At 44.7% G+C, this 27,778-nt stretch overlaps 1 protein-coding gene across 2 annotated transcripts in view; it reads left to right on the forward strand.

Annotated features, from left to right (window-relative positions):
• The window catches only part of LOC311426326 (Golgi phosphoprotein 3-like), a 56,053-nt gene extending 28,492 nt beyond the window's left edge, over window positions 1–27,561 (forward strand). The window contains exons 2-4 of one of the 2 annotated variants that reach the window (XM_084502760.1): window positions 13,021–13,152; window positions 21,311–21,425; window positions 25,578–27,561. In XM_084502760.1, the coding sequence (XP_084358886.1) occupies window positions 13,021–13,152; window positions 21,311–21,425; window positions 25,578–26,002 (672 nt within the window). In that variant the 3' untranslated portion in view covers window positions 26,003–27,561. The remainder of the gene's footprint in view (window positions 1–13,020; window positions 13,153–21,310; window positions 21,426–25,577) is intronic. The other variant, XM_084502761.1, reaches the window with a different exon arrangement.
• Window positions 27,562–27,778: the final 217 nt, after the last annotated feature.

Consider the following 27,778-nt stretch of genomic DNA (forward strand, 5'->3'; position numbering starts at 1 on the left):
TGGGGCTCGAAAGGTTGAGATAACGGCAGATCTGACCACAGTGTGTTAAACTAAAATTGGTGTAAGTATTAGACCTGCTTAATAGTCACTTGTCATAATGCTGATTGCTTTAATCTCAACTCTGCTGCACCTGTTTTCCAAATCATAGAATCATAGAATATCCTGAGTTGGAAGGGACCCTTAAGGATCATCAAGTCCAACTCTTGACACCGCACAGGTCTACCCAAAAGTTCAGACCATGTGACTAAGTGCACAGTCCAATCTCTTCTTAAATTCAGACAGGCTCGGTGCAGTGACCACTTCCCTGGGGAGCCTGTTCCAGTGTGCAACCACCCTCTCTGTGAAGAACCCCCTCCTGACGTCCAGCCTAAATTTCCCCTGCCTCAGCTTAACCCTGTTCCCGCGGGTCCTGTCACTAGTGTTAATGGAGAAAAGGTCTCCTGCCTCTTGACAACCCCTTACGAGGAAGTTGTAGACTGTGATGAGGTCCCCCCTCAGCCTCCTCTTCTCCAGGCTGAACAGGCCCAGTGACCTCAGCCGTTCTTCGTACGTCTTCCCCTCAAGGCCTTTCACCATCTTCGTAGCCCTCCTCTGGACACTTTCCAACAGTTTCATGTACTTTTTATACTGTGGTGCCCAGAACTGCACACAGTACTCGAGGTGAGGCCGCGCCAGCGCAGAGTAGAGCGGGACAATCACCTCCCTTGACCTACTAGCGATGCCGTGCTTGATGCACCCCAGGATACGATTGGCCCTCCTGGCTGCCAGGGCACACTGCTGGCTCATATTCAACTTACTGTCTACCACGACCCCCAGATCCCTCTCTTCTAGGCTGCTCTCCAGCGTCTCATCGCCCAGTCTGTACATGCAGCCAGGGTTTCCCCGTCCCAGGTGCAGGACCCGGCACTTGCTCTTATTGAACTTCATGCGGTTGGTGATCGCCCAGCTCTCCAACCTGTCCAGATCCCTCTGCAAGGCCTTTACGCCCTCATTTGAGTCCACAACTCCTCCAAGTTTGGTGTCATCAGCAAACTTGCTCAAAATACCCTCTATTCCTACATCCAGATCGTTTATAAAAATATTGAAAAGTACCGGCCCTAAAATGGAGCCTTGAGGGACCCCACTGGTGACCGCCCGCCAGCCTGACGCAGCCCCATTTACCATAACCCTTTGGGCCCTGCCCGTTAGCCAATTGCTCACCCATCGTATGATGTTTTTATTTAGCTGTATGGTGGACATTTTGTCCAGTAGGATCCTATGGGAAACCGTGTCAAAAGCCTTGCTGAAGTCCAAAAAAATCACATCAGCTGGTTTCCCTTGGTCCACCATACGGGTGATCTTATCATAAAAGGAAATCAGGTTAGTTAGGCAGGACCTACCCTTCACAAACCCATGCTGGCTGGGACCAATGACTGCTTTGTCCCCCAGGTGCGCCTCAATAAGTCCGAGAACCAACTTCTCCATGATTTTACCAGGCACTGACGTGAGACTGACAGGCCTGTAATTGCTAGGGTCTTCTTTCTGACCCTTCTTGAAAATTGGCACAACATTTGCCAGCTTCCAGTCTACCGGGACCTCTCCAAATTCCCAGGATCGTTGAAAAATAATTGATAGAGGTTCCGCGATGACATCCGCCAGCTCTTTCAGCACCCGGGGATGAATCCCATCCGGACCCATGGACTTGTAGGGATCCAGGTGGATTAGCAAATCCCGCACACGTTCAGGGTCAGTTGGGAGTTTGTCATCCCCACCGTCCCGGTCTTCCAGCTCAGGGCACCCTGGGTCCCGAAGCCCATCATCGGCATTGAAGACAGAGGCAAAGAAGGCGTTAAGCGTCTCTGCTTTGCCTACGTCATCGTCTGTGAGGAGACCTTCCCTATCAAGGAGCGGCCCTATGTATTCTTTAGTTCTCCTTTTTCCATTTACATATCTAAAAAAACCCTTTTTATTTTCTCTCACAGACACAGCCAGCTTCAACTCTAGCTGTGCTTCGGCCACTCAAACTTTCTCCCTACAAACACGAACAGCATCCCTGTATTCTTTCCATGACGCCTGGCCCTCCTTCCAGTAGCGAAACACTCTCTGTTTCCGCCTAATCTCCATTAGAACATTCCTGGTCAGCCACGCCGGCCTCCTGCCCCGCCTGCCTGACTTGCGATATTTTGGAATTGCCTTATCTTGTGCTTCTAGGAGGCATCGCTTAAAGAGTGACCAGCACTGGTGGACATCGAGGCCTTCAAGAGCAGTTTCCCAGGGGACCTTGCTGACTAGTTCCCTGAGCAGCCTGAAGTCCGCTTTCCCCATATCTAGGGATGAGGTTTTGGTGGCACTTTTCCTTCTGTCACCATAAATTTTGAACTCAACCACTTCATGGTCGCTATGACCGAGGCGGCCACCAATCACCACATCTCCCACCAGACCCTCTCTGTTTTCTAGCAACAGGTCTAGGAGGGCACCTTTCCTAGTTGGCTCCGTTAGCACCTGCACCAAGAAGTTATCATCTAGGTGCTTCATGAACCTCCTGGACTTGCTCGTGTCAGCCGTGTGGCACTCCCAGTTAACGTCTGGCAAGTTGAAGTCCCCCATAAGGACAAGGGGAGTTAATCTCGAGGCCTCTCTTAGTTCTGTAAAGAATAATTTATCGGCGCTATCGTCCTGGCCAGGCGGTCTGTAATAGACTCCCACAACGACATCCCCTTTATTCGTTCGTCCCTTGATCCTTACCCAGAGGCTCTCAACTTTGCCATCGCCGACCTGAAGTTCCACACAGTCCAGCCCCTGCTTCACATACATCGCCACCCCACCACCTCGCCTACCCTGCCTGTCCCTCCTGAAGAGCCTGTAACCATCTATCGCAACACCCCAGTCACAGGACTCATCCCACCAGGTTTTGCTTATGCCGATGATGTCGTAGTTGCGGGACAAATTTCCAAATTGAGTATTATAGTACATTATTTTCCGTACTTGCTCTCTGTCATGTTGTTTATCCTCTCCGGGCCCTGGTTTCAGATCATTATGGTACTGAGTGTTGTAGCAATGGCTTATGAGACGATGAGATATCTGGTCATGACTCTAACTCGGTATTTGTACTCAGTAACATCGTCGACTCTGTACTTTGGAAACTGTATCTTGGAAACTATTAGCAATTATACCTATTGTTTTTTTCCATTAGGGAGTCAATCTGTGGAGGGGAAAGGGGAAGATATTTTTTCTTACTTGATTACTCTCCCTTTCTCCTTCACCACCCCTGTATCCTCCTGGATCACTCTCCCTTTTTCCTTCACCACCCTCTTACCCTCCAAGCTTGCTACAATAGCTCTCCAAGATATTGAATATCCTTGGGATACTCAGACCAGCCTAGTCTTGTTGTTATGCCTCCTGAATGCGCTTCAGATTCTGCTTAAAGTTAAACAACTACTTAGGAAGCTCATCCGGAGATCTGCCCGGAGGCAGTATAGTTGTGGGTGCCAGGGAGTATGGGAGGATATGGGCAGGCATCTAGAGCAGTTGGCACCCCCAGTGTTTTGGAAATTCACCCCTGAACAACTGCAAAATCCTCAAAAACTGGCAGAATGCTTGAGAAAAAGGTGTCATGATTCTGGCAGTTCCAAAGTAACACAAATCATTGTAACATGCTGGGGCCTGGCTCATGCCTATCGAGCTGCCATTGATACTGCTATCAACTTAGTGACAGACCCTGCGGCCACTCCAAGCCCTGTGACAGATCCAACGGCCACTGTGACCCCTACGGTGGACTCTGCAGCCGCTCCAGTCCCAGCTCCTGCAGCCGCTCCATTCCCAGCTCCTGCAGATGCTCCAGTCCCAGCTCCGGTTCCTACAGCTGCTCCAGCTCCTGTGGCTGGGTCAGAGAAAAGAGCTGTAGCAGTGCAAGTTGACCCTGCAGAGGGTATTCCAACCCCTGTGGCAGACCCTGTAACGGGGTCAGAGAAACGAGCTGTAGCAGTGCAAGTTGACCCTGCAGAGGGTATTCCAACCTCTGTGGCAGACCCTGTAACAAGGTCAGAGAAACGAGCTGTAGCAGTGCAAGTCGACCCTGCAGAGGGTATTCCAACCTCTGTGGCAGACCCTGTAACGGGGTCAGAGAAACGAGCTGTAGCAGTGCAAGCTGCCCCTGTAGAGAAGGTGAAAAAATGGTATAGAGATTCAGGTCATTTAGGATGCAGAGAGTCTTCTGCCAAATCTAGGTATAGAGATGACGGAGACGACGACGACGCTGGGCCATCAAGGGTTCAGGAGGAGGAAGATGAGGATGCTGAAAAATCAACAGTAACTACCCGAAGCCTAAACGAGCGTGAGTTACGAGATGTGCGAAAAGATTTTGGTCGTTGTATAGGTGAGCAGCTTGTCACCTGGCTGCTCCGATGCTGGGACTCTGGAGCCAATTGTGTGGAATTAGACGGCAGGGAAGCCAAGCGACTGGGATCCCTTGCTAGAGACGCAGGCATTGACAAAGCAATTGCAGATGGAGCACAATCTCACATCCTCTGGAGGCGTCTCCTCTCAGCTGTGAAGGAAAGGTATCCCTTCAAGGAAGAACTTGTATGTCTACCAGGCAAGTGGACCACTATGGAGAAGGGAATCCAGTACCTGAGGGAATTAGCCGTACGGGAAGTGATTTATGAGGATCCAGACCTCAGACAAACATCCAAAGATCCAGATGAAGTCAGGTGTACACGACCCATGTGGCGGAAGTTTGTACGGAGTGCACCATCATCATATGCCAGCTCATTGGCAATAATGGCCTGGAAAGAGGATGAGGAACCCACAGTGGATGAAGTGGCTAAACAACTCCGGCAGTACGAAGAAAGTCTCTCCTCTTCCTTACAGGCCTGCGTCTCAGCTGTGGAGAAACTTTCTGAAGAGTTCCACCAACTTAAAGAGAATCTATCTTCATCCCCACCTGAACCAACCAGTGTCCACCGACCAAAAGAGAACACTGTGGAGAAACTTTCTGAAAAGGTTCACCAACTTGAAGAGAGATTATTCTCCTCCGTACCTGTACAGAGCAGTGTCTCAGCTATCAGGGGTAGTCGTTCATCCACACAAGGAAGACGATATGGTGGGTACTCACCCCGTGCCACCCTGTGGTTTTACTTACGAGACCATGGAGAGGACATGAGAAAATGGGATGGAAAATCTACCGCGACCCTAGAGGCACGGGTACGTGAGTTGCAAAAGAAAACAATCAGGAAGAAGGGATTCTCTGAAAAGTTTGCTGCTCCAACTTCCAGCAGGCAGTCCTTCAAACACAGAAATGAAGAAGATTCTGACCAGGATTAGAGGGCCCCTGCCTCCAGCCAGGGGGAGGAAAGGGACAATCGAGTTTATTGGACTGTGTGGATTCGATGGCCTGGCACGTCAGACGCACAGAAGTATAAGGCTTTAGTAGACACCGGTGCACAATGTACTATAATGCCATCGAGCTATAAAGGACCAGAGCCCATCTGTATTTGTGGAGTGACAGGGGGATCTCAGCAGTTGACTGTATTGGAGGCTGAAGTGAGTGACTGGGAATGAGTGGGAAAAGCACCGCATTGTGACTGGCCCGGATGCTCCATGTATCCTTGGCATAGACTATCTTAGAAGAGGGTATTGCAAGGACCCAAAAGGGTTCCGGTGGGCTTTTGGTATAGCTGCCTTAGAGACAGAAGGCATTAAACAATTATCTACCTTGCCTGGTCTCTCAGAGGATCCCTCTGTTGTGGGGTTGCTGAGGGTCGAAGAACAGCAAGTGCCAATCGCTACCACAACTGTGCACCGGCGGCAATATCGCACTAACCGAGACTCCCTGATTCCCATCCATAAGCTAATTCGTCAATTGGAGAGCCAAGGAGTGATCAGCAAGACTCATTCACCTTTCAATAGTCCCATATGACCAGTGCGAAAGTCTAATGGCGAGTGGAGACTAACAGTGGACTATCGTGGCCTGAACAAAGTCACGCCACCACTGAGTGCTGCAGTGCCGGACATGCTGGAACTTCAGTACAAACTTGAATCGAAGGCAGCCAAGTGGTACGCCACAATTGATATCGCTAATGCATTTTTCTCCATCCCTCTAGCAGCAGAGTGCAGGCCACAGTTTGCTTTCACTTGGAGGGGAGTCCAATATACTTGGAATCGGCTGCCCCAGGGGTGGAAACACAGCCCTACCATTTGCCATGGACTGATCCAGTCTGCACTGGAGCAGGGGGAAGCTCCTGAACACCTGCAGTACATCGATGACATTATTGTGTGGGGTGACACAGCAGAGGAAGTTTTTCGAGAAAGGGAAGAAAATAGTCCAAATCCTTCTGAAAGCCGGTTTTGCCATAAAACAAAATAAAGTCAAAGGACCTGCACGAGAGATCCAGTTTTTAGGAATAAAATGGCAAGATGGACGTCATCAAATCCCAATGGATGTGATCAACAAAATAACAGCTATGTCTCCACCAACTAGCAAAAAAGAAACACAGACTTTCCTAGGTGTTGTGGGGTTTTGGAGAATGCACATCCCAAATTACAGTCTGATTGTAAACCCGCTCTACCAAGTAACCCGTAAGAAGAATGAGTTTGAATGGGGCCCTGAACAACGACAAGCCTTTGAACAAATCAAGCAGGAAATAGTCCATGCAGTAGCCCTTGGGCCAGTTCGAACAGGACCAGGTGTAAAGAATGTGCTCTACACTGCAGCCGGGGAGAATGGCCCCACCTGGAGCCTCTGGCAGAAAGAACCTGGGGAAACTCGAGGTCGGCCCCTGGGGTTTTGGAGTCGGGGATACAGAGGATCCGAGGCCCGCTATACTCCAACTGAAAAGGAGATATTGGCAGCATATGAAGGAGTTCGATCTGCTTCGGAGGTGGTCGGTACTAAAGCGCAGCTCCTCCTAGCACCCCGACTGCCGGTACTAGGCTGGATGTTCAAGGGAAGGGTCTCTTCTACGCATCATGCAACTGATGCTACGTGGAGCAAGTGGGTTGCACTGATTACTCAGCGGGCTCGAATAGGAAACCCCAGTCGCCCAGGAATATTGGAAGTGATTATGGACTTGCCAGAAGGCAAATACTTTGGGATATCATCCGAGGAGGAGGTGGGTCGTGCTGAAGAAGCCCCACTGTACAACCAGTTACCAGAGAATGAAAAGAAATATGCCCTGTTCACTGATGGGTGCTGTCGTATTGTGGGGAAGCATCGGAGATGGAAGGCTGCTGTATGGAGTCCTACACGGCGAGTTGCAGAAGCTGCTGAGGGAGAAGGTGAATCGAGTCAGTTTGCAGAAGTGAAAGCCATTCAGCTGGCTTTAGATATTGCTGAATGAGAAAAATGGCCAGTTCTCTATCTCTACACCGATTCATGGATGGTAGCAAATGCCCTGTGGGGATGGTTACAGCAATGGAAGCAAAACAACTGGCAGCGTAGGGGCAAACCCATCTGGGCTGCTGCTTTGTGGCAAGATATTGCTGCTCGGGTAGAGAACCTGGCTGTGAAAGTACGTCACGTAGATGCTCATGTGCCCAAGAATCGGGCTACTGAAGAACATCAAAACAACCAGCAGGTGGATCAGGCTGCTAAGATTGAAGTAGCTCAGGTGGACCTGGATTGGCAGCATAAAGGTGAATTATTTATAGCCCGATGGGCCCATGACACCTCAGGCCATCAAGGTAGAGATGCAACATACAGATGGGCTCGTGATCGAGGGGTGGACCTGACCATGGACGCTATAGCACAGGTTATTCATGACTGTGAAACATGTGCTGCAATCAAGCAAGCCAAACGGTCAAAGCCTCTTTGGTATGGAGGACGATGGCTGAAATATAAATATGGAGAGGCCTGGCAGATTGATTACATCACACTCCCTCAAACTCGCAATGGCAAGCGCCACGTACTTACAATGGAGGAAGCAACCACCGGATGGCTGGAAACATATCCTGTGCCTCATGCCACCGCCCGGAACACTATCCTGGGCCTTGAAAAGCAAGTACTATGGCGACATGGCACCCCAGAAAGAATAGAGTCAGACAATGGGACTCATTTCCGAAACAACCTTATAGACACTTGGGCCAAAGAACATGGTATTGAGTGGGTGTATCACATCCCCTATCATGCACCAGCCTCCGGGAAAGTTGAACGATACAACGGACTGTTAAAGACTACATTGAAAGCAATGGGCGCTGGAACATTCAAAAATTGGGATACGCATTTGGCAAAGGCCACCTGGTTAGTCACGACACATGCCTGCAAGAAAGGTACCTGGGCGATACACCCCAAATAGTGGTGGACCCCCTGCCCTATTGCTGTTGGAGGGGGAGGGGACCTGAGAGATAGAGAGGAATGGAAACAGGTCCCTACTCGACATTGCAGGTGAGCCTCCTCCCTGCTCACCTCGACTCCCCAGGTGCCCTTACACAATAGGCTTGAGGCCCCTGGAGCTTGAGAGACAGATTGGTGAGGATGTGGGGGAAGGTCCACACAGGAGGTTGTCTAGGACAAGGAAGTCAAGTCCATACCTGAAGGCTTCCTCCACCAAGAAAGGAAAGGAGGATAATTAATGGTTGTAGGCGACTCCTTTCTGAGGGGAACAGAGGGCCCCATTTGTCAGCTGGACCCTACCTGTAGGGAAGTCTGCTGCCTCCCTGGGGCCCGGGTCAGGGACATTACCAGGAAACTTCCTGGCCTGATTCACCCCTCCGATTATTATCCCTTAGTGATAATTCATCCTGGCAGAGACAAAATTGCTGAGAGAAGCCTGAAGGCTATCAAAAAGGACTTCAGGGGATTGGGACAGTTACTGGATGAAGTGGGAGCGCAGGTGGTGTCTTCCTCTATCCCTTCAGGGGCAAGGAGGGATACTGAGCAGACCTGGAAGGCCCAGATGATTAATACATGGCTGAGAGGCTGGTGCCATTGCAGGAATTAGGTTGTTTGTTTGTTTATTTATTTTGTTGTTGTTTTTGACTGTGGGGAGATTTACTCAGCACCTGGCCTGATGGCTGCCAATGGGTCCCACCTGTCTCAAAGGGGGAAAGGGATCCTAACCCAGGAGCTGGCAGGACTCATGGTTTCTGTTGCACAATGTACAGGGGAACAGATACGGCAGGATATATCCCTCTCTGGGATGGGGGAGAGAAATGGGAAAATGAAGCCTGTGGGTTGAGATAAAGACAGTTTATTAAGACAGGAAAATAATAACAATAATAATAAATGTGTACAAAACAAGTGATGCACATTGCAATTGCTCACCACCCGCTGACCGATGCCCAGCCTATTCCCAAGCAGCTGGCCCTCCCCACCCCCCAGCTAGCCCCCCCATATATTTAGCATGACGTCAGATGGGATGGAATACCCCTTTGGCCACTTTGGGTCAGCTGTCCTGGGTCTGTCCCCTCCCAGCTCCTGCTGTACCCTTAGCCTGCCCACTGGTAGTACAGAGTGAGAAGCTGAAAATGTCCTTGGCTTGGTGTGAGCAGTGTTCTGCAACGATTAAAACATCAGCATGTTATCAGCACTCTTCTCATCCTAATCCAAAACATAGCAACCTACCAGCTACTAGGAGGAAAATTAACTCTATCCTAGCTGAAACCAGGACAAACTGTAATTGGTCTTAGCAGCTTAGAGTAGTTCTTAGAACAAGTTTCAGCCCTCTCCCTCACTTACACCCACAATGGAAGTCAATAAATCCAGGCAGAGTCCTATGAGTGTGAGCTCACTGTGATATAATTTCCAGGAGCTAAAGTAAAAGTGTCTTGACAATCAAATAATACATGAAGTTCAAAAACTCTCCTAACTTTTCTTATATATATCTTTGTGTGTTTACAAGCTCCAAACAAATAGTTTTAATCACTACAGATTTGATACCTAAATCCATCAGCATCTACTGTGAGCTCCATCAGATTTAAAGGCATCCCCTACCTTGAGGTAGGATTATCCCCATTGAACACTGAGGAGAGACATTAACACATGAAAGGCAGGTACTGCTTGATGAACCTGATCTCCTTCTGTGACAAAGTGACGCTTAGTGGATGAGGAAAAGGTCGTGGATGTGGTCTACCTTGACTTCAGTAAGGCCTTTGACACTGTTTCCCACAGCATTCTCCTGAAGAAACTGGCTGCTCATGGCTTGGACTGGTGCACGCTTCGTTGGGATAGAAACTGGCTGGGTAGCCGGGCCCAAAGAGTCGTGGTGAATGGAGTCAAATCCAGTTGGAGGCCGGTCACTAGTGGCGTCCCCCAGGGCTCAGTACTGGGGCCAGTCCTCTTTAATATCTTTATTGATGATCTGGATGAGGGGGTTGAGTGCACCCTCAGTAAGTTTGCAGATGACACCAAGTTAGGTGTGTGTGTCGATGTACTTGAGGGTAGGAAAGCTCTGCAGGAGGATCTGGATAGGCTGGACCGATGGGCTGAGGCCAACTGCATGAAGTTCACCAAGGCCAAGTGCCGGGTCCTGCACCTGGGGCACAACAACCCCAAGCAGTGCTAAAGGCCGGGAGATGAGTGGTTGGGAAGCTGCCTGGCGGAGAAGGACCTGGGAGTATTGGTTGATAGTCAGCTGAATATGAGCCAGCAGTGTGCTCAGGTGGCCAAGAAGGCCAGCAGCATCCTGGCTTGGATAAGAAGCAGCATGGCCAGCAGGTCTAGGGAAGTGATTGTCCCCCTGTACTCGGCTCTGGTGAGGCCGCACCTCGAGTACTGTGTTCAGCTTTGGGCCCCTTGCTACAAGAAGGACATCGAGGTGCTCAAGCAAGTCCAGAGAAGGGCAACGAAGCTGGTGAGGGGTCTGGAGAACAAGTCCTACGAGGAGCAGCTGATGGAGTTGGGCTTGTTCAGCCTGGAGAAAAGGAGGCTCAGGGGCAACCTTATCGCTCTCTACAGGTACCTTAAAGGAGGCTGTAGCCAGGTGGGGATTGGTCTGTTCTCCCACGTGCCTGGTGATAGGACGAGGGTGGACGGGCTAAAGTTGCTCCAGGGGAGGTTTAGGTTGGATCTTAGGAAGAACTTCTTTACTGAAAGGGTTGTGAGGCATTGGAATGGGCTGCCCAGGGAAGTGGTTGAGGCACCATCCCTGGAGGTCTTTAAAAGATCTTTAGATGTAGTGCTTAGTGATACGTTTTAGTGGAGGACTTGTTAGTGTTAGGTCAGAGGTTGTACTAGGTGATCTTGGAGGTCTCTTGCAACCTAGATGATTCTGTGATTCTGTAATGTGACACCCATCTATAAGAAGGGTCATTAGGAGGACCCAGGGAACTACAGGCCTGTCAGCCTGACCTCGGTGCCAGGAAAGGTGATGGAACAGGTCATCGTGAATGCAATCATGCAGCATATGCAGGACGACCATAGAAACAGGCCCAGTCAGCATGGGGTCATGAAAGGCAAGTCCTGCCTGACCAACCTCATCTTCTATGATGGGGTGACCCGCCTGGTTGATGAGGGAAAGGCTGTTGACGTAGTCTACCTAGACTTCAGCAAGGCCTTTGACATGGTCTCCCACGGTATTCTCCTGGAGAAGCTGGCAGCCCATGGCTTGGACAGCAACACTCTTTGCTGGGTTGAAAACTGTGTGGTCGGCCAGGCCCAGGGAGTGGTGGTGAACAGAGTGAAATCCAGCTGGTGACCTGTTGCAGGAAGAACGGCTGAAACACGACAGACACTAGTATGGTCAGATCATGCTCTCTTTTATTACCCGAATAGCCTGACTTTTATAGCGAACTTAACAGGGGCGGATAGTGTCTCACACAAGATTATTGGTCAAAAGCACTCAGACAAACAACTGCAAGAAAACAACCCCACCTGCAAGAAAACAACCCCCTTGTGATTAGCAGTCATGTAGATCCCATCCTTGAAGCCAGAGGCTGGTAACAATATTTTTCTAAATTCCTCAATCGGGCGATGTGGGAACACTGTCATGGGAACTTCTCGTAGTCGTCCTGGTAGCTTGGTTTGCTCAGCTGCAGCAAGCCATGGGATCTTTGCTGTTTCAAAAAATCCTCAACAGTGACAGGTCACTAGTGGAGTTCCCCAGGGATCAGTGTTGGGGCCTATCCTCTTTAATATCTTTATTGATGACTTGGATGAGGAAATCAAGTGCATCCTCAGAAAGTTTGCAGATGGCTCCAAGTTGGGGGGAAGTGCTGATCTGCTGCAGGGTAGGAAGGTCCTGTAGAGGGACCTGGACAGGTTGCATTGATGGGCAGAGGCCAATGGGTTGAGGTTGAACATGGCTAAGTGCCGGATCCTGCACTTTGTCCACAACAACCCCATGCAACACTACAGGCTTGGGGCAGAGTGGCTCAAAAGCTGTGCGGAGCAAAAGGATCTGGGGGTGCTGACTGATGCTTGCCTGAACATGAGCCAGCAGTGTGCCCAGGTGGCCAAGAAGGCCAACGGCATCCTGGTTTGTATCAGGAATAGCGTAGCCAGCAGGACCAGGGAGGTGATTGTCCCCCTGTACTCTGCTCTGGTGAGGCCACACCTCGAGTACTGTGTTCAGCTTTGGACCCCTAATTACAAGAAGGACATTGAGGCCCTGGAGCATGTCCAGAGAAGGGCCGTGAAGCTGGTGAAGGGCCTGGAACTCAAGTCCTATGAGGAGTGGCTGAGGGAATTGGGGTTGTCTAGTCTGGATGAGAGGAGGCTCGGGGGCGACCTTATTGCTCTCTACAGGTACCTGAAAGGAGGTTGTTGGGAGCTGGGGGTTGGCCTTTTCTCGCAGATAACTAGTGACAGGACTAGAGGGAATGGCCTCAAGTTGCCCAGGGGAGGTTTAGGTTGGAAATTGGGAGGCATTTCTTCTCAGAAAGAGTGGTCAGGCATAGGAATGGGTTGCCCAGGGAGGTGGTGGAGTCACCGTCCCTGGGGGTGTTTAAGGAAAGGTTGAACATGGTGCTTAGTGGGTGATATTGGTGGTGGGGGAATGGTTGGACCAGATGATCTTGGAGATCTTTTCCAACCTTAATGGTTCTATGATTCTTCTATTTGTTTTCAGGTGGAGGTGGAAGTATCTTACTGTCTTTTCATCTTCTCAGGGTTACACTTCATTTTGGAATGATTGCATCTCCTCAGGTTTGCGTGGCTGCATGTTAATCGAATTGGCATTGCGAGGGCGTCTTCAGCTAGAGGCTTGCGGAATTAGGCGCAAAAGTCTATTGACAAGAAAGGTAAGTGGGAGGAATGTGTTCATATTTGCTTTTGCATCGTGTTCTTGCAATGCAGTAGTTACAAGTAACAGTGAGTTTTAAGGTAAAACATTTTTTTTTCTTTTCCTATAAATGGGGTTAGATTCTGAGTAGTGACTTACGTTACAGGCACAGTTATTATCTAAACTGTTTCAGTGGTGAGTTGAAAGGTCTTGTAAAATTTTCTGTACTTGTTCTCAGTTCCTGTTTGTTCTCTTGATGTGTTCCTGCTGCTGTTGGGAGCCTTTTGCAATCATCTGGCTGTGGCTGTGGCCAGGGTGCAGTGATAGCAGTTGCTGCTGGGTTCCAGCAGCACCAGTTGCAATCTGTCGAAGGAACTGGCTTTTGCAGTGTCGGTGAGATGTGAGCTGGGGCTGAGATGGACAGCTAACTGACAGCAAGACAGATGTATCCTGCAAGCCACCAGTTAGTGCTGGTGTACACAGTATCCTCTGCATGGTATGCTTTGCAGTGCGTAGGAAGGAAACATCCTTGTACCTTGGGCCCCTGAGAACGCAAAACTCTAGGTAAAGTGCATGACTGGTGTGTTAAATTGATTGTACTCGCTGACCTTTAAGATGAGCAAAGTTTTAAGGTTCTTTATTGAGTTAGGATGAAGATTTGAAGCTTTAATTTATTGATTTTGCTGTCGTTTTTTTTTTTCCTTAGTACAAAATGTGCGAAGTCATAGTTTGAATTCTACTGTTTGAAAAGTCATACTGTTTGAATTTCTACTTCATCAGCATTAGTGGTTACTTGTAAAATAAGTTTATTGAATACGTGGTCAAATATTTCTATCCACCACAAGGAAATCCTCTTTCACAGCCTGTTTCCCCGTCAATATTATGCTTTGCTGATTTTTTTTTTTTTTTTTAAAGGAACACTTCCAAATTCCCTAATCTTCTTCCAGCTTCCTTCTCCTCCAAAGAATTGAACCTCTGTTCTGGCAAACGGCACCTGCTTCTTTTAGCTTCATTTAAGCATATTCAGGCTTTTGGCTCCTTAGGCATTCAGGAATGTTCTTTAACAGCTATTTTCTTTCTATGCAAACCTTGTCAGGTCTGTCTACCTGAAGCTTTAACTGCCTTTTCTTTTTTTTTTTTTTTTTTTTTTAAGGAAAATGGAGAAATAACCATGCATATCTTTACTACAGCATACAAACCAAATTCTTGTCTGCCTCCCGTTCCTCTTTTAAAATTTTATCATGTGATTTTTAGGGGTGGGTCTGTCTGTGTTCTTTTTTTTTTTTTTTTTGGCTGCTTTAAGGAGAGCTAAATCTAACTAGTATTCAATGCTTTGTTCTTTTTGTTGTAAGAAAATCTAGAGATTTTTGCAGGCAGGAGCATTCTATGAAAAAGACAATATAAAATTCAAATGAAGATTGATTTCTGCTTACAGAATTTCATGCAAGTAAAATCCCTAACTATTGATATCTATGATGTTTCTTCTGTCCTACCCTACCTCTCAGTTTAGAAGTCATTCTCATGTGTCTTTTCTCATTTTATGTAAAGTCTTGCATTGTTTAATATGAAATTGCAGTCTTGTTCCCATGTTTAGTAGATTTATGTGCCTGAACTCTACCAAGTGTCCACCTCCACCCTCCTTTGGTACAAGCTTGCAGGCTTTGCTCGCTTTAATTCACAGAAAAAAAAACAAAGCCAAGTACCATGGTTAGTGAATGGAATGAGCTGTTTAGTTGTATACAAGGTTGCAATTCAGTGAGGTGTGGAGCTTCAGCAGCAAAGACAGCAGTTCTGTCTTTGCAAGGAAGCTTATTATTTTTGGAGTCTCTCTTTAGTTTTTACTACTGTTTGTGCAGCCTTGTCAGGTAATCACTCTGGCTGAAAACTAATTCACGTATCTGATCCATTAAATTTTTATTTAGATCATTTTCTTGTTTTTGTCATCAGGTGTGGTACAAGCAATAGCTGAGAAGAAGAGGAGGGTAGAACTAGTTCTTTGGTCAGTAGTGCAGATATATAAACATGCTTGAATGCTGGAGACAAATGAGATGGAGAAACTGGCAGACGGACTTGATGAGCTTCAGTAAAAATTCTGAAAGTCAGTAGGATGTGTTTTTATGTTGCAACATCCTTGTAAATTTGGCTTGAGAGTATATAATCACTGCATTGTTTTGGAGTTGTATCTACTGATGGTATCACTGCTGGAAACAAATGAAAGCCGAGGTTTGTATGTAAATAAAGCAATTTCTAAGACTAGTGGTTATTGAAGATAGAAAATGGCTTCCTTACTATGTCAGAAAGCAAAACCAATAATTACAGTTTTTTGAAAGAAAAGAAATCTCAACAAATCATTGGTGGATTAACTTCAGTATTTTATCATAGAATCATAGAATATCCTGAGTTGGAAGGTACCCTTAAGGATCATAATTGATAATTCTGAGTGATTCGTGCATGAGTGATTTTTTTCTCATAATTATTATTAAAACTAAATTATAAAGAGTTTACTCAAAAAGTCAATGCATGAGGTACTTCATTTTTAACATTGCCTAATTGCAGAGCTTCATTGTGGAAAATGCAAATTAAATACTCTGTATAATTGAAATGTTCTTAGCAGTCAGATACCAGGCAAAGCTATTACGTGATAAACAGCTGAAAAATTGGGATAAAGAAAGGCTTCCTTAATAGAGCTAAGGATCATCATATCTGAAGAACCAGGCTATTAGCTTCTTTCTCTATCTTAACTAATCTATTAAAAAAATGAAAATATTCCCCTTGAGGATACTTAGTCTTCTGTGATGATTCAATTCACAAGATGCCCGACCCACTCAATTTCCTACTCTTCTTGTGCTTTAATTAACCAAGAGACATTGATCAATAAATCCTTGTCCAAGAAAGAGCAGATCTGTGAATATAGGAGAGAGGTGGCTGAGCTCCCATTATTGCCTGTCTCCATGTGCTGAGAAAGGGAGGGGGAAAAGAAATATTGAGAAGTATAAATCAAAATACTTTTGTTTCAGGGGAAGGATAATTGGAAGAATCTGTACAGTGAATGTTCACTGTAGCATAGTATAAGAAACAGTGCTTTATTGCCTGGCTTCAGAGAATGGTAAACTTGGAGACAAAATCTCCATGTTTTGTGGCTTCACAGGAGCTTATGGAGTCCTGACTGAGTTGAATGGAAGAGTCTATGCTCCTTATAGGTCTTTGCTCTAAGTGCCTGTGTATTGAGGCTCAGATTGTCATCATGGATTATATTCAAACTAACTTCTTAAACTTCCTTGTAGTGGCAGTAAAAATATTTTAACCCCAAATAAGCAAGGAAAGCTGTTTTCTAAACTTTTTAAATCTTTTTTTTTTTTTTTTTCTTCTTCAAAAATGCTCTGAAGTCTGGGTTACGTCTCTTCAGTGAGGGGTGTATGTGTGGTGGTGGTTGTTTTTAACAAAACAAGCCAATAACTTGACTTTGCATCTTATCTGTTAGTGAGATGGTGAGTAGTAATAGGTTACCAGCTTCAGGAGGCTGGAACTATCCACTATAACTAAGGTTACTGTGAAATTAATCATATGGGACACTTCAAAGAAACTAAAATTTTGCTGGAATGTCAGTTTTTAGAAGAAGTAAAGATAAAATTGTTGGGCGTTTTTTGGCTATTTATTAAAGGAATACATGAAAGGTGGGTATTAATAGAGCCAAATTTAGCAACCAAAAACCCAACTTGAAATATACTAATGTATAATTAAAGAATAGAAACTTCCAAAAGTTCAGAAAAATTGGTATAAAACTGGAAAATATTATATATCCTTATAATGTGGTTAATGAAGTTTTTGAGTGAAGTTACACTACAAGCTTGTAAATCATAAAGTTAATGTGTCGTTCTGTGTGTTTAGTTTCAAGTAGGGATTGTCTGGACTAAAATTCTAAACTCCTGATTGCTATCAACTTTGCAAAAATATTTTACATGCTTTATTTTTATATCTGATCAAACCTAGTTCTTTTTAACCTGTCATTGCTGACTGTTTCATTCTTGCTGATTTAATAAAGTTTTAAATTTTAGTGCTTTATATACACTATCTAAAATCACAGGAGCACAGAATCACAGAACTGAAGGGGTTGGAAGGGACCTCGAAAGATCATCGGGTCCAATCCCCTGCCAAAGCAGGTTCCTTAGAGTAGGATGCCCAGGTAGGTGTTCAGACGGGCCTTAAATATCTCCAGAGAAGGAGACTCCACAACCTCCCTGGGCAGCCTGTTCCAGTGCTCTGTCACTCTCACCGTGAAGAAGTTCTTTCGCATGTTGGTGCGGAACTTCCTGTGCTCTATCTTGTGGCCATTACTCCTTGTCCTGTCCCCACAGACCACTGAAAAGAGGTTGGCCAAATCCCTCTGTCTCCCACACCTCAGGTATTTATACACATTAATGAGATCCAGTCTTCTTTTCTCCAGGCTGAACAGACCCAGGTCTCTCAGCCTTTCCTCATAGGGAAGATGCTCCAGGCACCATATCATCTTTGTGGCCCTCCGCTGGACTCTTTCCAGGAGATCCTTGTCTTTTTTTGTACTGGGGAGCCCAGAAGTGGACACAGTACTCCAGGTGAGGCCTGCCCAGGGCAGAGTAGAGGGGGAGGATCACCTCCCTTGACCTGCTGGCCACACTCCTTTTAATGCACGCCAGGATCCCATTAGCCCTCTTGGCCATGAGGGCACAGTGCTGGCTCATGGTCAACCTGTTGTCCACCAGGACCCTCAGAGCTCCTCTCCAGCAGGTCATCCCCCAGCCTGTACTGATACTTCGGGTTGTTCCTTCCCAGGTGCAGGACTCTACACTTGCTCTTGTTAAACCTCATTTGGTTTCTTCCTGCCCATCTCTCCAGCCTGTTCAGGTCTCGCTGAATGGCACCACAGCCTTCTGGCATGTCAGCCACTCCTCCCAGCTTTGTGTCTGCTGAGGGCAGACACTATTTCCTCATCAAGGTCGTCAATGAAGATGTTTAACAAGACCGGACCCAGCACCGACCCCTGGGGAACACCGCTAGTCACAGGCCTCCAGCCAGACTCTGCTCCTCCAATCACCACCCTCTGAGCTCGGCCAGTCAGCTAGTTCTCAACCCACCTTACTGTCCACTCCTCTATCCCACACTTTCTCAGCTTTGCTAGCAGGATGTCATGGGAGACAGTATGAAATGCCTTGTTAAAGTCAAGGTAGATGACATCCACGGCTCTCCCCTCACCTACCCAGCTGGTGGTGCCATCATAGAAGGCAACGAGGTTGGTCAAGCACGACTTCCCCTTGGTGAATCCATGCTGACTACTCGTAACCTTCTTCTCTTCCAATTGCTTGGAGATGGCATCCAGAACAAGCTGTTCCAACACCTTTCCAGGGACAGAGGTGAGACTGACTGGCCTGTAGTTTCCCGGATCTTCCTTCTTGCCCTTCTTGAAGACTGGAGTGACACTGGCTATCCTCCAATCTTCAGGCACCTCTCCTGTTCTCCAGGACCTTTCAAAGATGATAGAGAGCGGTTCAGCAATCACCTCTACCAACTCCCTTAGCACACGTGGATGCATCCCATCGGGACCCCATATGCTTTATATACACTATCTAAAATGGACATAATATTCTAGCTATAACCTGCTAGGTATTCACTAAGATCTTTCCTACAACTTTCCTGTTAATATAGCTTAGAATGAAATTTTCCCTTTGTCAAAAGACTTGCCTTTTGTTAATTCATTTGGTTTTTATTTTACTGCTAGAATTACTATTAATGTTTTTTCTGCCATTCTGATTATGCAGTCATTTATTATATCTTTCATATTTGTTCCTTGTTTTTCACTCTGACTGTAATACTTTGCATTTTTTTCTGATTTCATCTCATACTTGGACGCATCGCCAGTTAAGGTTCACCTTGCCATTACAAAGCTGTCCTATCACTGCAACTCATTTCTGTTCAGTGTTATCTACAGACCCTATGAGAATACGTTCTTCTATTTGTAGCAAGAATTATTAGAACTACAGAATTAAACTTGGGATGTATTTCAATGGAAAACTTAAAGCTTTTACTGACTGGTAACAAGCATCTTTCTGATTACTGGGAAGCTTTACTAAAAAATAAGACTTTCTACCTACTGCTTCTCTATTTCTGGAGTTGTTTTGATGTGGTTAAGTTTTTTTCTTTGTTTCCTGTTAGCACTTTATAGGCATCAGGTAAAAAGATAACTTATCAAACAACTTGAATTGCCAGTTTTAATCATTATTTTCATAAGCAGCTTTGGTGCTGTAGTAATTATACTTTTCCTAAAGAAACAGTGTTTTCTTTTTGGGGCTGTGTCCTTTTTACAATTAAACTATATTGACTTGGGCTAATTAAATCCATAAGTTTTTAGCTTGGTGCTGTTGTCAACAAGCCAAGCATCCTGGTGGGGGTCTGTTATAGACCGCCGAATAATTAGTGGATGAGGAAAAGGCTGTGGATGTGGTCTACCTTGACTTCAGCAAGGCTTTTGACACCGTTTCCCACAGCATTCTCCTCAAGAAACTGGCTGCTCATGGCTTTGACTGGTGTATGCTTCGTTGGGATAGAAACTGGCTGGGTAGCCGGGCCAAAGAGTCGTGGTGAATGGAGTCAAATCCATTTGGAGGCCGGTCACTAGTGGCGTCCCCCAAGGCTCAGTACTGGGGCCAGTCCTCTTTAATATCTTTATCGATGATCTGGATGAGGGGATCAAGTGCACCCTCAGTAAGTTCGCAGATGACACCAAGTTAGGTGTGTGTGTCGATGTACTTGAGGGTAGGAAGGCTCTGCAGGAGGATCTGGATAGGCTGGACCGATGGGCTGAGGCCAACTGTATGAAGTTCACCAAGGCCAAGTGCCGGGTCCTGCACCTGGGGTGCAATAACCCCAAGCAGTGCTACAGGCTGGGAGATGAGTGGCTGGAAAGCTGCCTAGTGGAGAAGGACCTGGGAGTATTGGTTGATAGTCGGCTGAATATGAGCCAGCAGTGTGCTCAGGTGGCCAAGAAGGCCAGCAGCCTCCTGGCTTGGATAAGAAGCAGTGTGGCCAGCAGGTCTAGGGAAGTGATTGTCCCTCTGTACTTGGCTCTGGTGAGGCCGCACCTCGAGTACTGTGTTCAGTTTTGGGCCCCTTGCTACAAAGAGGACATCGAGGTGCTCAAGCGAGTCCAGAGAAGGGCGATGAAGCTGGTGAGGGGTCTGGAGAACAAGTCTTATGAGGAGCGGCTAAGGGAGCTGGGCTTGTTCAGCCTGGAGAAAAGGAGGCTCAGGGGTGACCTTATTGCTCTCTACAGGTACCTGAAAGGAGGCTGTAGCGAGGTGGGGATTGATCTATTCTCCCATTTGCCTGGTGAAAGGATGAGGGGGGACGGGCTAAAATTGCTCCAGGGGAGGTTTAGGTTGGATATCGTTTAGTGGAGGACTGGTTAGTATTAGGTCAGAGGTTGGACTAGGTGATCTTGGAGGTCTCTTCCAACCTAGACGATTCTGTGATTCTGTGTCCTCTTTCTAACCAAGAGGAAAAAAAAAAAAAAAAAAAAAAAGGTATTTGTACATGGTTTATATAACTGCTTGTACTGGTAAACAAGCAGTTACTCAAGTTCTTAAGTTTTATTACATTCCTGTGAATGATTTTCTTTCTCCTGTGCTCTCTTGGGGAAATAAGTCAAATAAATAATTTTAGAATTTATTAAATGGAAACATAAACCCCTGTAATATATAATGTCATTTATTGTACGTACAGATTTTGCTTAATATATATGAACTGTTAGTGAATGGAACGTAATATTGCTGGTCAGCATGTTTTTCAGAGCTGAAAAACTTACAGATGGTGTATTGACCAGTTTTCCTGTTTTTTTCCAGTTCCTAACTGATTTCTCAGTTTCATGTGGCCTAATTGTTTAACTGCAGTATTTTAAATAAATTGATTTGAAGCAGTAAAATAGAGTGCCATCAGAGATCAGTTTAACGCTGTAGTGTACTTTGTTTTGAGGAAGAAATGAAGGACCTAGTCAGGTCAGTGGATTATCTTCCTTAAAAATATGTATATATAAACAAAGAGTTAAGCATTTATGAATGCTATAAGTTTAGTTAATTTTCCTGTTTTTTATTGTTGGATGTTTATGGCATATGAACTAAGTGAAAATGCTGTGTTTCGTTCTGTCATAGGTGATTTGCAAGTCAGATACTTCTACAGGGGATGTTCTGCTTGATGAAGCTCTGAAACACATAAAGGAGACCCAACCTCCTGAAACAGTACAAAATTGGATTGAACTGCTTAGTGGTAAGCCTTGGACATAACATATTTGCTTTTTTTGTAATCTCTAGTGATACCACTCAATATGGCATCGCTAGAGATTACACTGCAAGACTTTGGAGAAGAAATTATGCAAAAATGTAATTAGTCTGTCCTTTAGAGCAGTCTCTTGCTGATTGTAGTCTTTAATCAAACATAAGTAACTGTTTCTTTTGACTTAAGTTGGTACTGAAAGGATCTAGATTGAAGTGTCAGAACATATCAACTCTATGGAAGAGATGTCTTCTGCTGAATCTGAAGTGAATCAGGACTGTGCCCTTGAGGCGTATAACTGCCTTCCTCTGTAACTGGAAATGAGGGGTAGTAAAGTTTAGAGTATAATCACATGGATTCAGTATTCAGAGCTTTTTGATGAGGAAAGAAGATAAAGAGCTCACTGTTCCTATGTAAAAATTGAGGGTGAAAATTCAGCCATCAATCATAAAGAAACAATAGAGAGTTCTGTTTTTCCATGAACTAGAGAAATGTAATAACATTAGAATATATGTTGAATATATATGTATTTCTAGTTGTTCAAAACAAAGGCTTCAAGATGAGCACTTTGTGCGCAGCTTTTTCTGTAAAGGAAAGTAAACTGAAATAAATTAAACTACATAAATTAAACTGAAGAGATCAGTGGCCAAAAGCATTATTTTTTCTGTAGCCAAAATGTATCACCAAGGTTTGTCTGTTTTTACAAAACACAAAATGCAGCTTCCCTGGAGTAGATCAGAGCTGTACTTCAGGTGCATGAGCAGTAGTGCGGAGAGAATCACTATTGAGTGATTGAGCCCCTCGCTACAAGAAGGACATCGAGGTGCTTGAGCGGGTCCAGAGAAGGGTGACAAAGCTGGTGAGGGGCCTGGAGAACAAGTCCTACGAGGAGCGGCTGAGGGAGCTGGGCTTGTTCAGCCTGGAGAAGAGGAGGCTCAGGGGCGACCTTATCGCTCTCTACAGATACCTTAAAGGAGGCTGTAGTGAGGTGGGGGTTGGCCTGTTTTCCCACGTGCCTGGTGACAGGACGAGGGGGAATGGGCTAAAGTTGCGCCAGGGGAGTTTTAGGTTAGATGTTAGGAAGAACTTCTTTACCGAAAGGGTTGTTAGACACTGGAACAGGCTGCCCAGGGAAGTGGTGGAGTCACCATCCCTGGAAGTCTTTAAAAGACGTTTAGATGTAGAGCTTAGGGATATGGTTTAGTGGGGATCAATCCTTTTTAATTGCCCATGGGTATTTAATTACTAGTTCTTTGATGGCATTAGGGTTCTTTGCATTTCCCATGGTTAAGAGAACTGCCCTGTGAAGATTTTTTTTTTCTTTCTGTAAATTCTTTTAGAGTTTTACTTTAGGGGTGGATCCTGGAAAATAGCTATTCCAGCCATAATTATCAGAGACGCAAAGAATACTGCTTAAAGGTCCAGTACACACAAGTTCAAAGCCATCACAGAAATATTTGTATGGACATTTGAGGCTATATTTTCCAGGCTGTTCTTGTTTATAAGATCACCTCTAAGGGAAACAAGCATAGGGAATATAGAAGTTTGGATCAAAATGTCAGGTCTTCCTGCAGATGAAATAAATGTTACATCTGTGTAATGGTGGAGATTGGTCACAAGGTGTCACCACAGTACTGATTTTTATTATCATATAGATGCATTCACCTGACAAATTTAGAAGCATCTAGGAAATAACCTCTACTATGTGAAACGCTATAAGGAGACTGCCTTTTCTGGGGGAGGTGGTGGCTGGCATATGATAGTTTCATTTGTGGTCAAGCTGGGAAATCACACCTCAATGAGGTGTAGGACCTATAGGGACTTACATAGTTCAGGCCTAGGTAGATTCTTTACCTCTCACTATGCAGTTGGTGTTACCTCATTTGTGTACTTAACCTGGCTGTTACTTAGATGCAGTATGCCACCTTCCATTGCAATGAGTGAAACCTTAAATTAATCTGTGGGTTTTTTTTTGTTTGTTTTGTTTTGTTTTTGTTTTAAGTAGTATTATTAAAAGATAACCAAAGATTTAAAAAAAAAAAAAAAAAAAAAAAAAAAAAAAGCTTTCTAAGATACAAGTTGCTATAGAAGTTGTCATATTGTTTATGGAAAAAACACTTCTACATAAGAAATACTTAATGCTGTTTCTTCCCTTGCTTCTTAAAGCGCATAGGCTGTTTAATATCAGGAGGAGATTTTAATACTTAAAGTAAATACTGAGTTAAGCTGGACCTAAAAACTTTAGCTGAAGTAAACTTCTAATCAAAGAAGGATTTCTCAGTGCTTAACAACTTCAGCTTTATCAGTAGCTGCTGGTGTATTATTTTGTGCTTTTAAAATTCCTTTAAGTGCATACATGTGCTCTGAAGTGCCCATTTGTCCTGCCATAACAAAGCATTAGAAATAGTTTTCATAGAAACATCAAAGCCCTTCTCAACACGAGTGCTCTTCTGTACATCCATCCACCCACACTCACATGGTGCATGTCTGTTTCACCTTGGAGGGAGCAGAAGTGGAAAGAAGAGCATAAAACTGAAGAAATAAGTGTACTGGGTCTGGCTGGAATGTTATCTTTCCCGGCAGCAGCCCATACAGTGCTGTACTCTGCACTTGTAGCTGGAACAGCAGTGGTATCACACCAGTGTTGTGTCTACTGCTGAGCAGTGCTGGCACGGGACCGGGCCTCTCTCTAACCCTCCTAGGGGGTGGGCAAAAAGTGAGGAGAGAAACATCACTAGGGCAGCTGACCTAAACCAATCAAAGGGATATTTCATACCATGTGATGTCACACTCAGCAATAAAAGGTGGAAACAGGAAGAAGAGGGGAGGGGTGGGCTCTTGTTGGGAAAACGTCGGTCCTCCTCCCGAACACCGGCTGCGTGCGTTGAGGCCCGGCTTCAAGGACGTGGTCAATCATCGCTCATTTGTGGGAAGTAGAGAGTAATTTCTTTCTTCTGCACTTCCACATAGCCTTCATTTATTTTATTTGTTTGTTTTCCTCCCTTCTTTTTATTTTTCCCTTTCCCCCTCCCTTTTCCCCTTTCCCTTTTTATTTCCCTTTAGTTAAATTGTTCATAATAATCTTTAATTATTATTATTATTTCCCTTTAATTAAATTATCCTTATCTCAACCCGTGAGTTGTTCTTTGCTTTACTTCTCCCTCTCCTCATCTAAAAGAGGGGGAGTGAGAGAGCGGTTGTGGGGTTTAGCTGCCCAGCACGGTAAAACCACCACAATAAGAGAAATGAGGAGAGCATATGGGATAGGTGTGCATTAGCTTGCCTTTGTGACAGAAAGAATAGCAATGATGCTTATAAGTCTTACAAGGAGCGGCTGAGGGAGCTGGGATTGTTCAGCCTGGAGAAGAGGAGGCTCAGGGGCAACCTTATCGCACTCTACAGGTACCTTAAAGGAGGCTGTAGCAAGGTGGAGATTGGTCTATTCTCCCACGTGCCTGGCGAAAGGATGAGGGGGAATGGGCTAAAGTTGTTCCAGGGGAGGTTTAGGTCGGATCTTAGGAAGAACTTCTTTACTGAAAAGGTTGTTAGGCATTGGAATAGGCTGCCCAGGGAAGTGGTTGAGGCACCATCCCTGGAGGTCTTTAAAAGACGTTTAGACTTTGATATGGTTTGGTGGAGGACTGGTTAGTGTTAGGTCAGAGGTTGGACTAGGTGATCTTGGAGGTCTCTTCCAACCTAAATGATTCTGTGATTTTTCCAGTCCCTGAATTGACAAAGACTGAGCAGACAAGGCTGGAGGAGATGCTTTTTAAAACTTTTTTAATTTTCATTTTTATGGTTACTGTTTAAAAAAAAAAAAATGTCTTCATGGCTAATTTTTCTTCAGTACAGAAGTGCTTGTTTGTCATATCTTTGCTCAAGACATGGCTTAGCTAGTGTTTCATCCCAACTTTAAATGCACAGTGAAACTCCTCAGAGATGCTCACGTGGTCTCAGTCTCTACGCATGTATCTAGATGGGTCAGAGATCAGAGAAATGGTGACATGAGCGCGCTAACTTACTGTAATAGTCAGCTATATGAATTTGACAGCTCATTCTGCGCCACGGGAGAGGAAAAAATTGCTGTAGTAGTACAGCTTAGATTTTGCCTGACTGTTGGCTTTTTTGTTTGCTTTTTTTTTTTAGGTGAAACATGGAACCCATTAAAGTTGCACTACCAGTTACGAAATGTCCGTGAACGGTTAGCTAAAAATCTAGTGGAAAAAGGTGTACTGACAACAGAGAAACAGAACTTCCTTCTTTTTGACATGACTACGCACCCTCTCACCAACAACAATATCAAACAGCGCCTCATCAAGAAGGTTCAAGAAGCAGTTCTTGACAAATGGGTGAATGACCCCCACCGCATGGACAAGCGCTTGTTGGCACTCGTTTATTTAGCCCATGCTTCAGATGTTCTGGAGAACGCTTTTGCCCCCCTTTTGGATGAGCAGTATGATTTAGCGACAAAGAGAATGCGGCAGCTTCTGGATTTAGACCCTGAGGTTGAATGTATGAAAGCCAACACGAATGAGGTTCTGTGGGCTGTTGTAGCAGCTTTCACAAAATAACTGCAATCAGACTGCAGTGTTCTCTTTTCTTTCATGTAAACCAATTGTTTCTCTTCTATTGGCTATTCATGTTTTCTGTAATTTGTACCTTCTCACATGAATTGGCTTTTGTTTAATGGAATTATAAGTGGTGTATTCCTTCTTTCTCTGTGCATCTGTATACAGGATTCTGTTGGTACAAGAGACCTTCCTATTTAAAACAACAGAAAAAGGTTTTACTGCCATATTGGCTTTCCATTTCCTTTTAAATTTGAGTTATCTGAAATATTTGTTACTCTGTTTTTCATCTTATTGTTATTGAAGTGGTTTAACATGGAAAGCACCTCGAGGAAACGTGCATGCAATTGGATCACTAGTCTCAGCTGACACAGATGTGTGCATGCCTCAATACTTCTGCAGTACAATTCATAACAGATCAAAAAGGGTCTTTTTAAAAAATCACCAAAGCTCCATGTCGAAGTGTCTGTCAGGGCATTTTATACACAAATGTTGTTTCAATTATATCTGACAAAATTACTTTAAAAGCAGAAATTCCATTTAACAGCTTTGTCAATAGTTCCTGTAAAACCCCATAAATTTTACTTTTCATTTAAGTCTCTTGTGTACTTATATTTTCATTAGAATGATAGCTGAGTCACCAAGGCTAGTGTTGAAAGGTCCAATTGTTTCATAAACCAGTTTTGGGATGGGATACATTCCGTTATATTGTAAATACAGTTCAAGTTGTACATTAAGAACTGCCCCATCTTAGTATTTTGCAAGAGCTATGTAGTTGTACACCTGGTGCCCCTTACTTGTTATCAGTCATTGCCATTTGGTGGAAAGAAAGGCCTCTTATAAAGAGTATGTATGTAAAAGCTGTTTGTTTCCAGCATTTACAGAGTTTGCCATCCAGGTATTCTCTGTCTATGCATTGCCTTTGATAATTAGTGTATGGAAAGAGACTGCTTTCTGTCATTTTTTTCTTGCCCTCCTGTACGGAAAAGGTTTGTGACCAGTGCAGTTCTTGAGTGCGGTTTTTAATTTTGTTTGTACACAAGTTAATGTTTGTCTCTTAAAAGTCATAATCTATTTTACATCTTAAAAACAGTCAGTCCTAGCAGGTGTTGCATGTATATGGTTAGCAAGTAATGACTGCAGTTCAGATTATTAAGATTTCTGTAATGGGACACTATACTATATTTTAATTTTTATATACAATTATGCTGATTAACACACTTGTAAAATAATATATATATATATATATATATATATATATATAAACTTTGGCTTTTTAAAATGTGTTGCCTCTTTACCATTGCTTGTTACATCTCCCATTGGCTTTACAATGTAAATATTATGCACTGAACAAATTAAGTGTTGATTTATATATTTTTTTTTCTTTATAACACAGATTTACAGTGGGGCTTACAGGTGTTTAGAAACTTTATTGGTTAATATTCAGAGTAAGAATACTAGATGGTGTATAACTGTAGAGTTGAAATTTAAAAGATCCCTTTAATCTGTATACTAACTTTTTACCTACAGTAAATAAACTATGATCTTGAAAGTGCCTAAAACAGAGCAAGCATGTCATTTTTATTTTTTGTTGCTAATTAGAAAGGTTTTATTGCTTAACTGAAGGCTTTGGTTAATATCCTTCTTATTAGAAAGGGCGAGTTTATATTAAGTAGATCAAACTGACCTAATCAGCAGAGTTTCTCGGATCTGCAGGGTTTGTGACCAAGACAGACTGAATTAGTGTATGAGCATGCAGCTGTGCCTACCATGGGTAGA

This window comes from Aythya ferina (assembly GCF_964211825.1).
Source record: "Aythya ferina genome assembly, chromosome: W".
Lineage (NCBI taxonomy): Eukaryota > Metazoa > Chordata > Aves > Anseriformes > Anatidae > Aythya > Aythya ferina.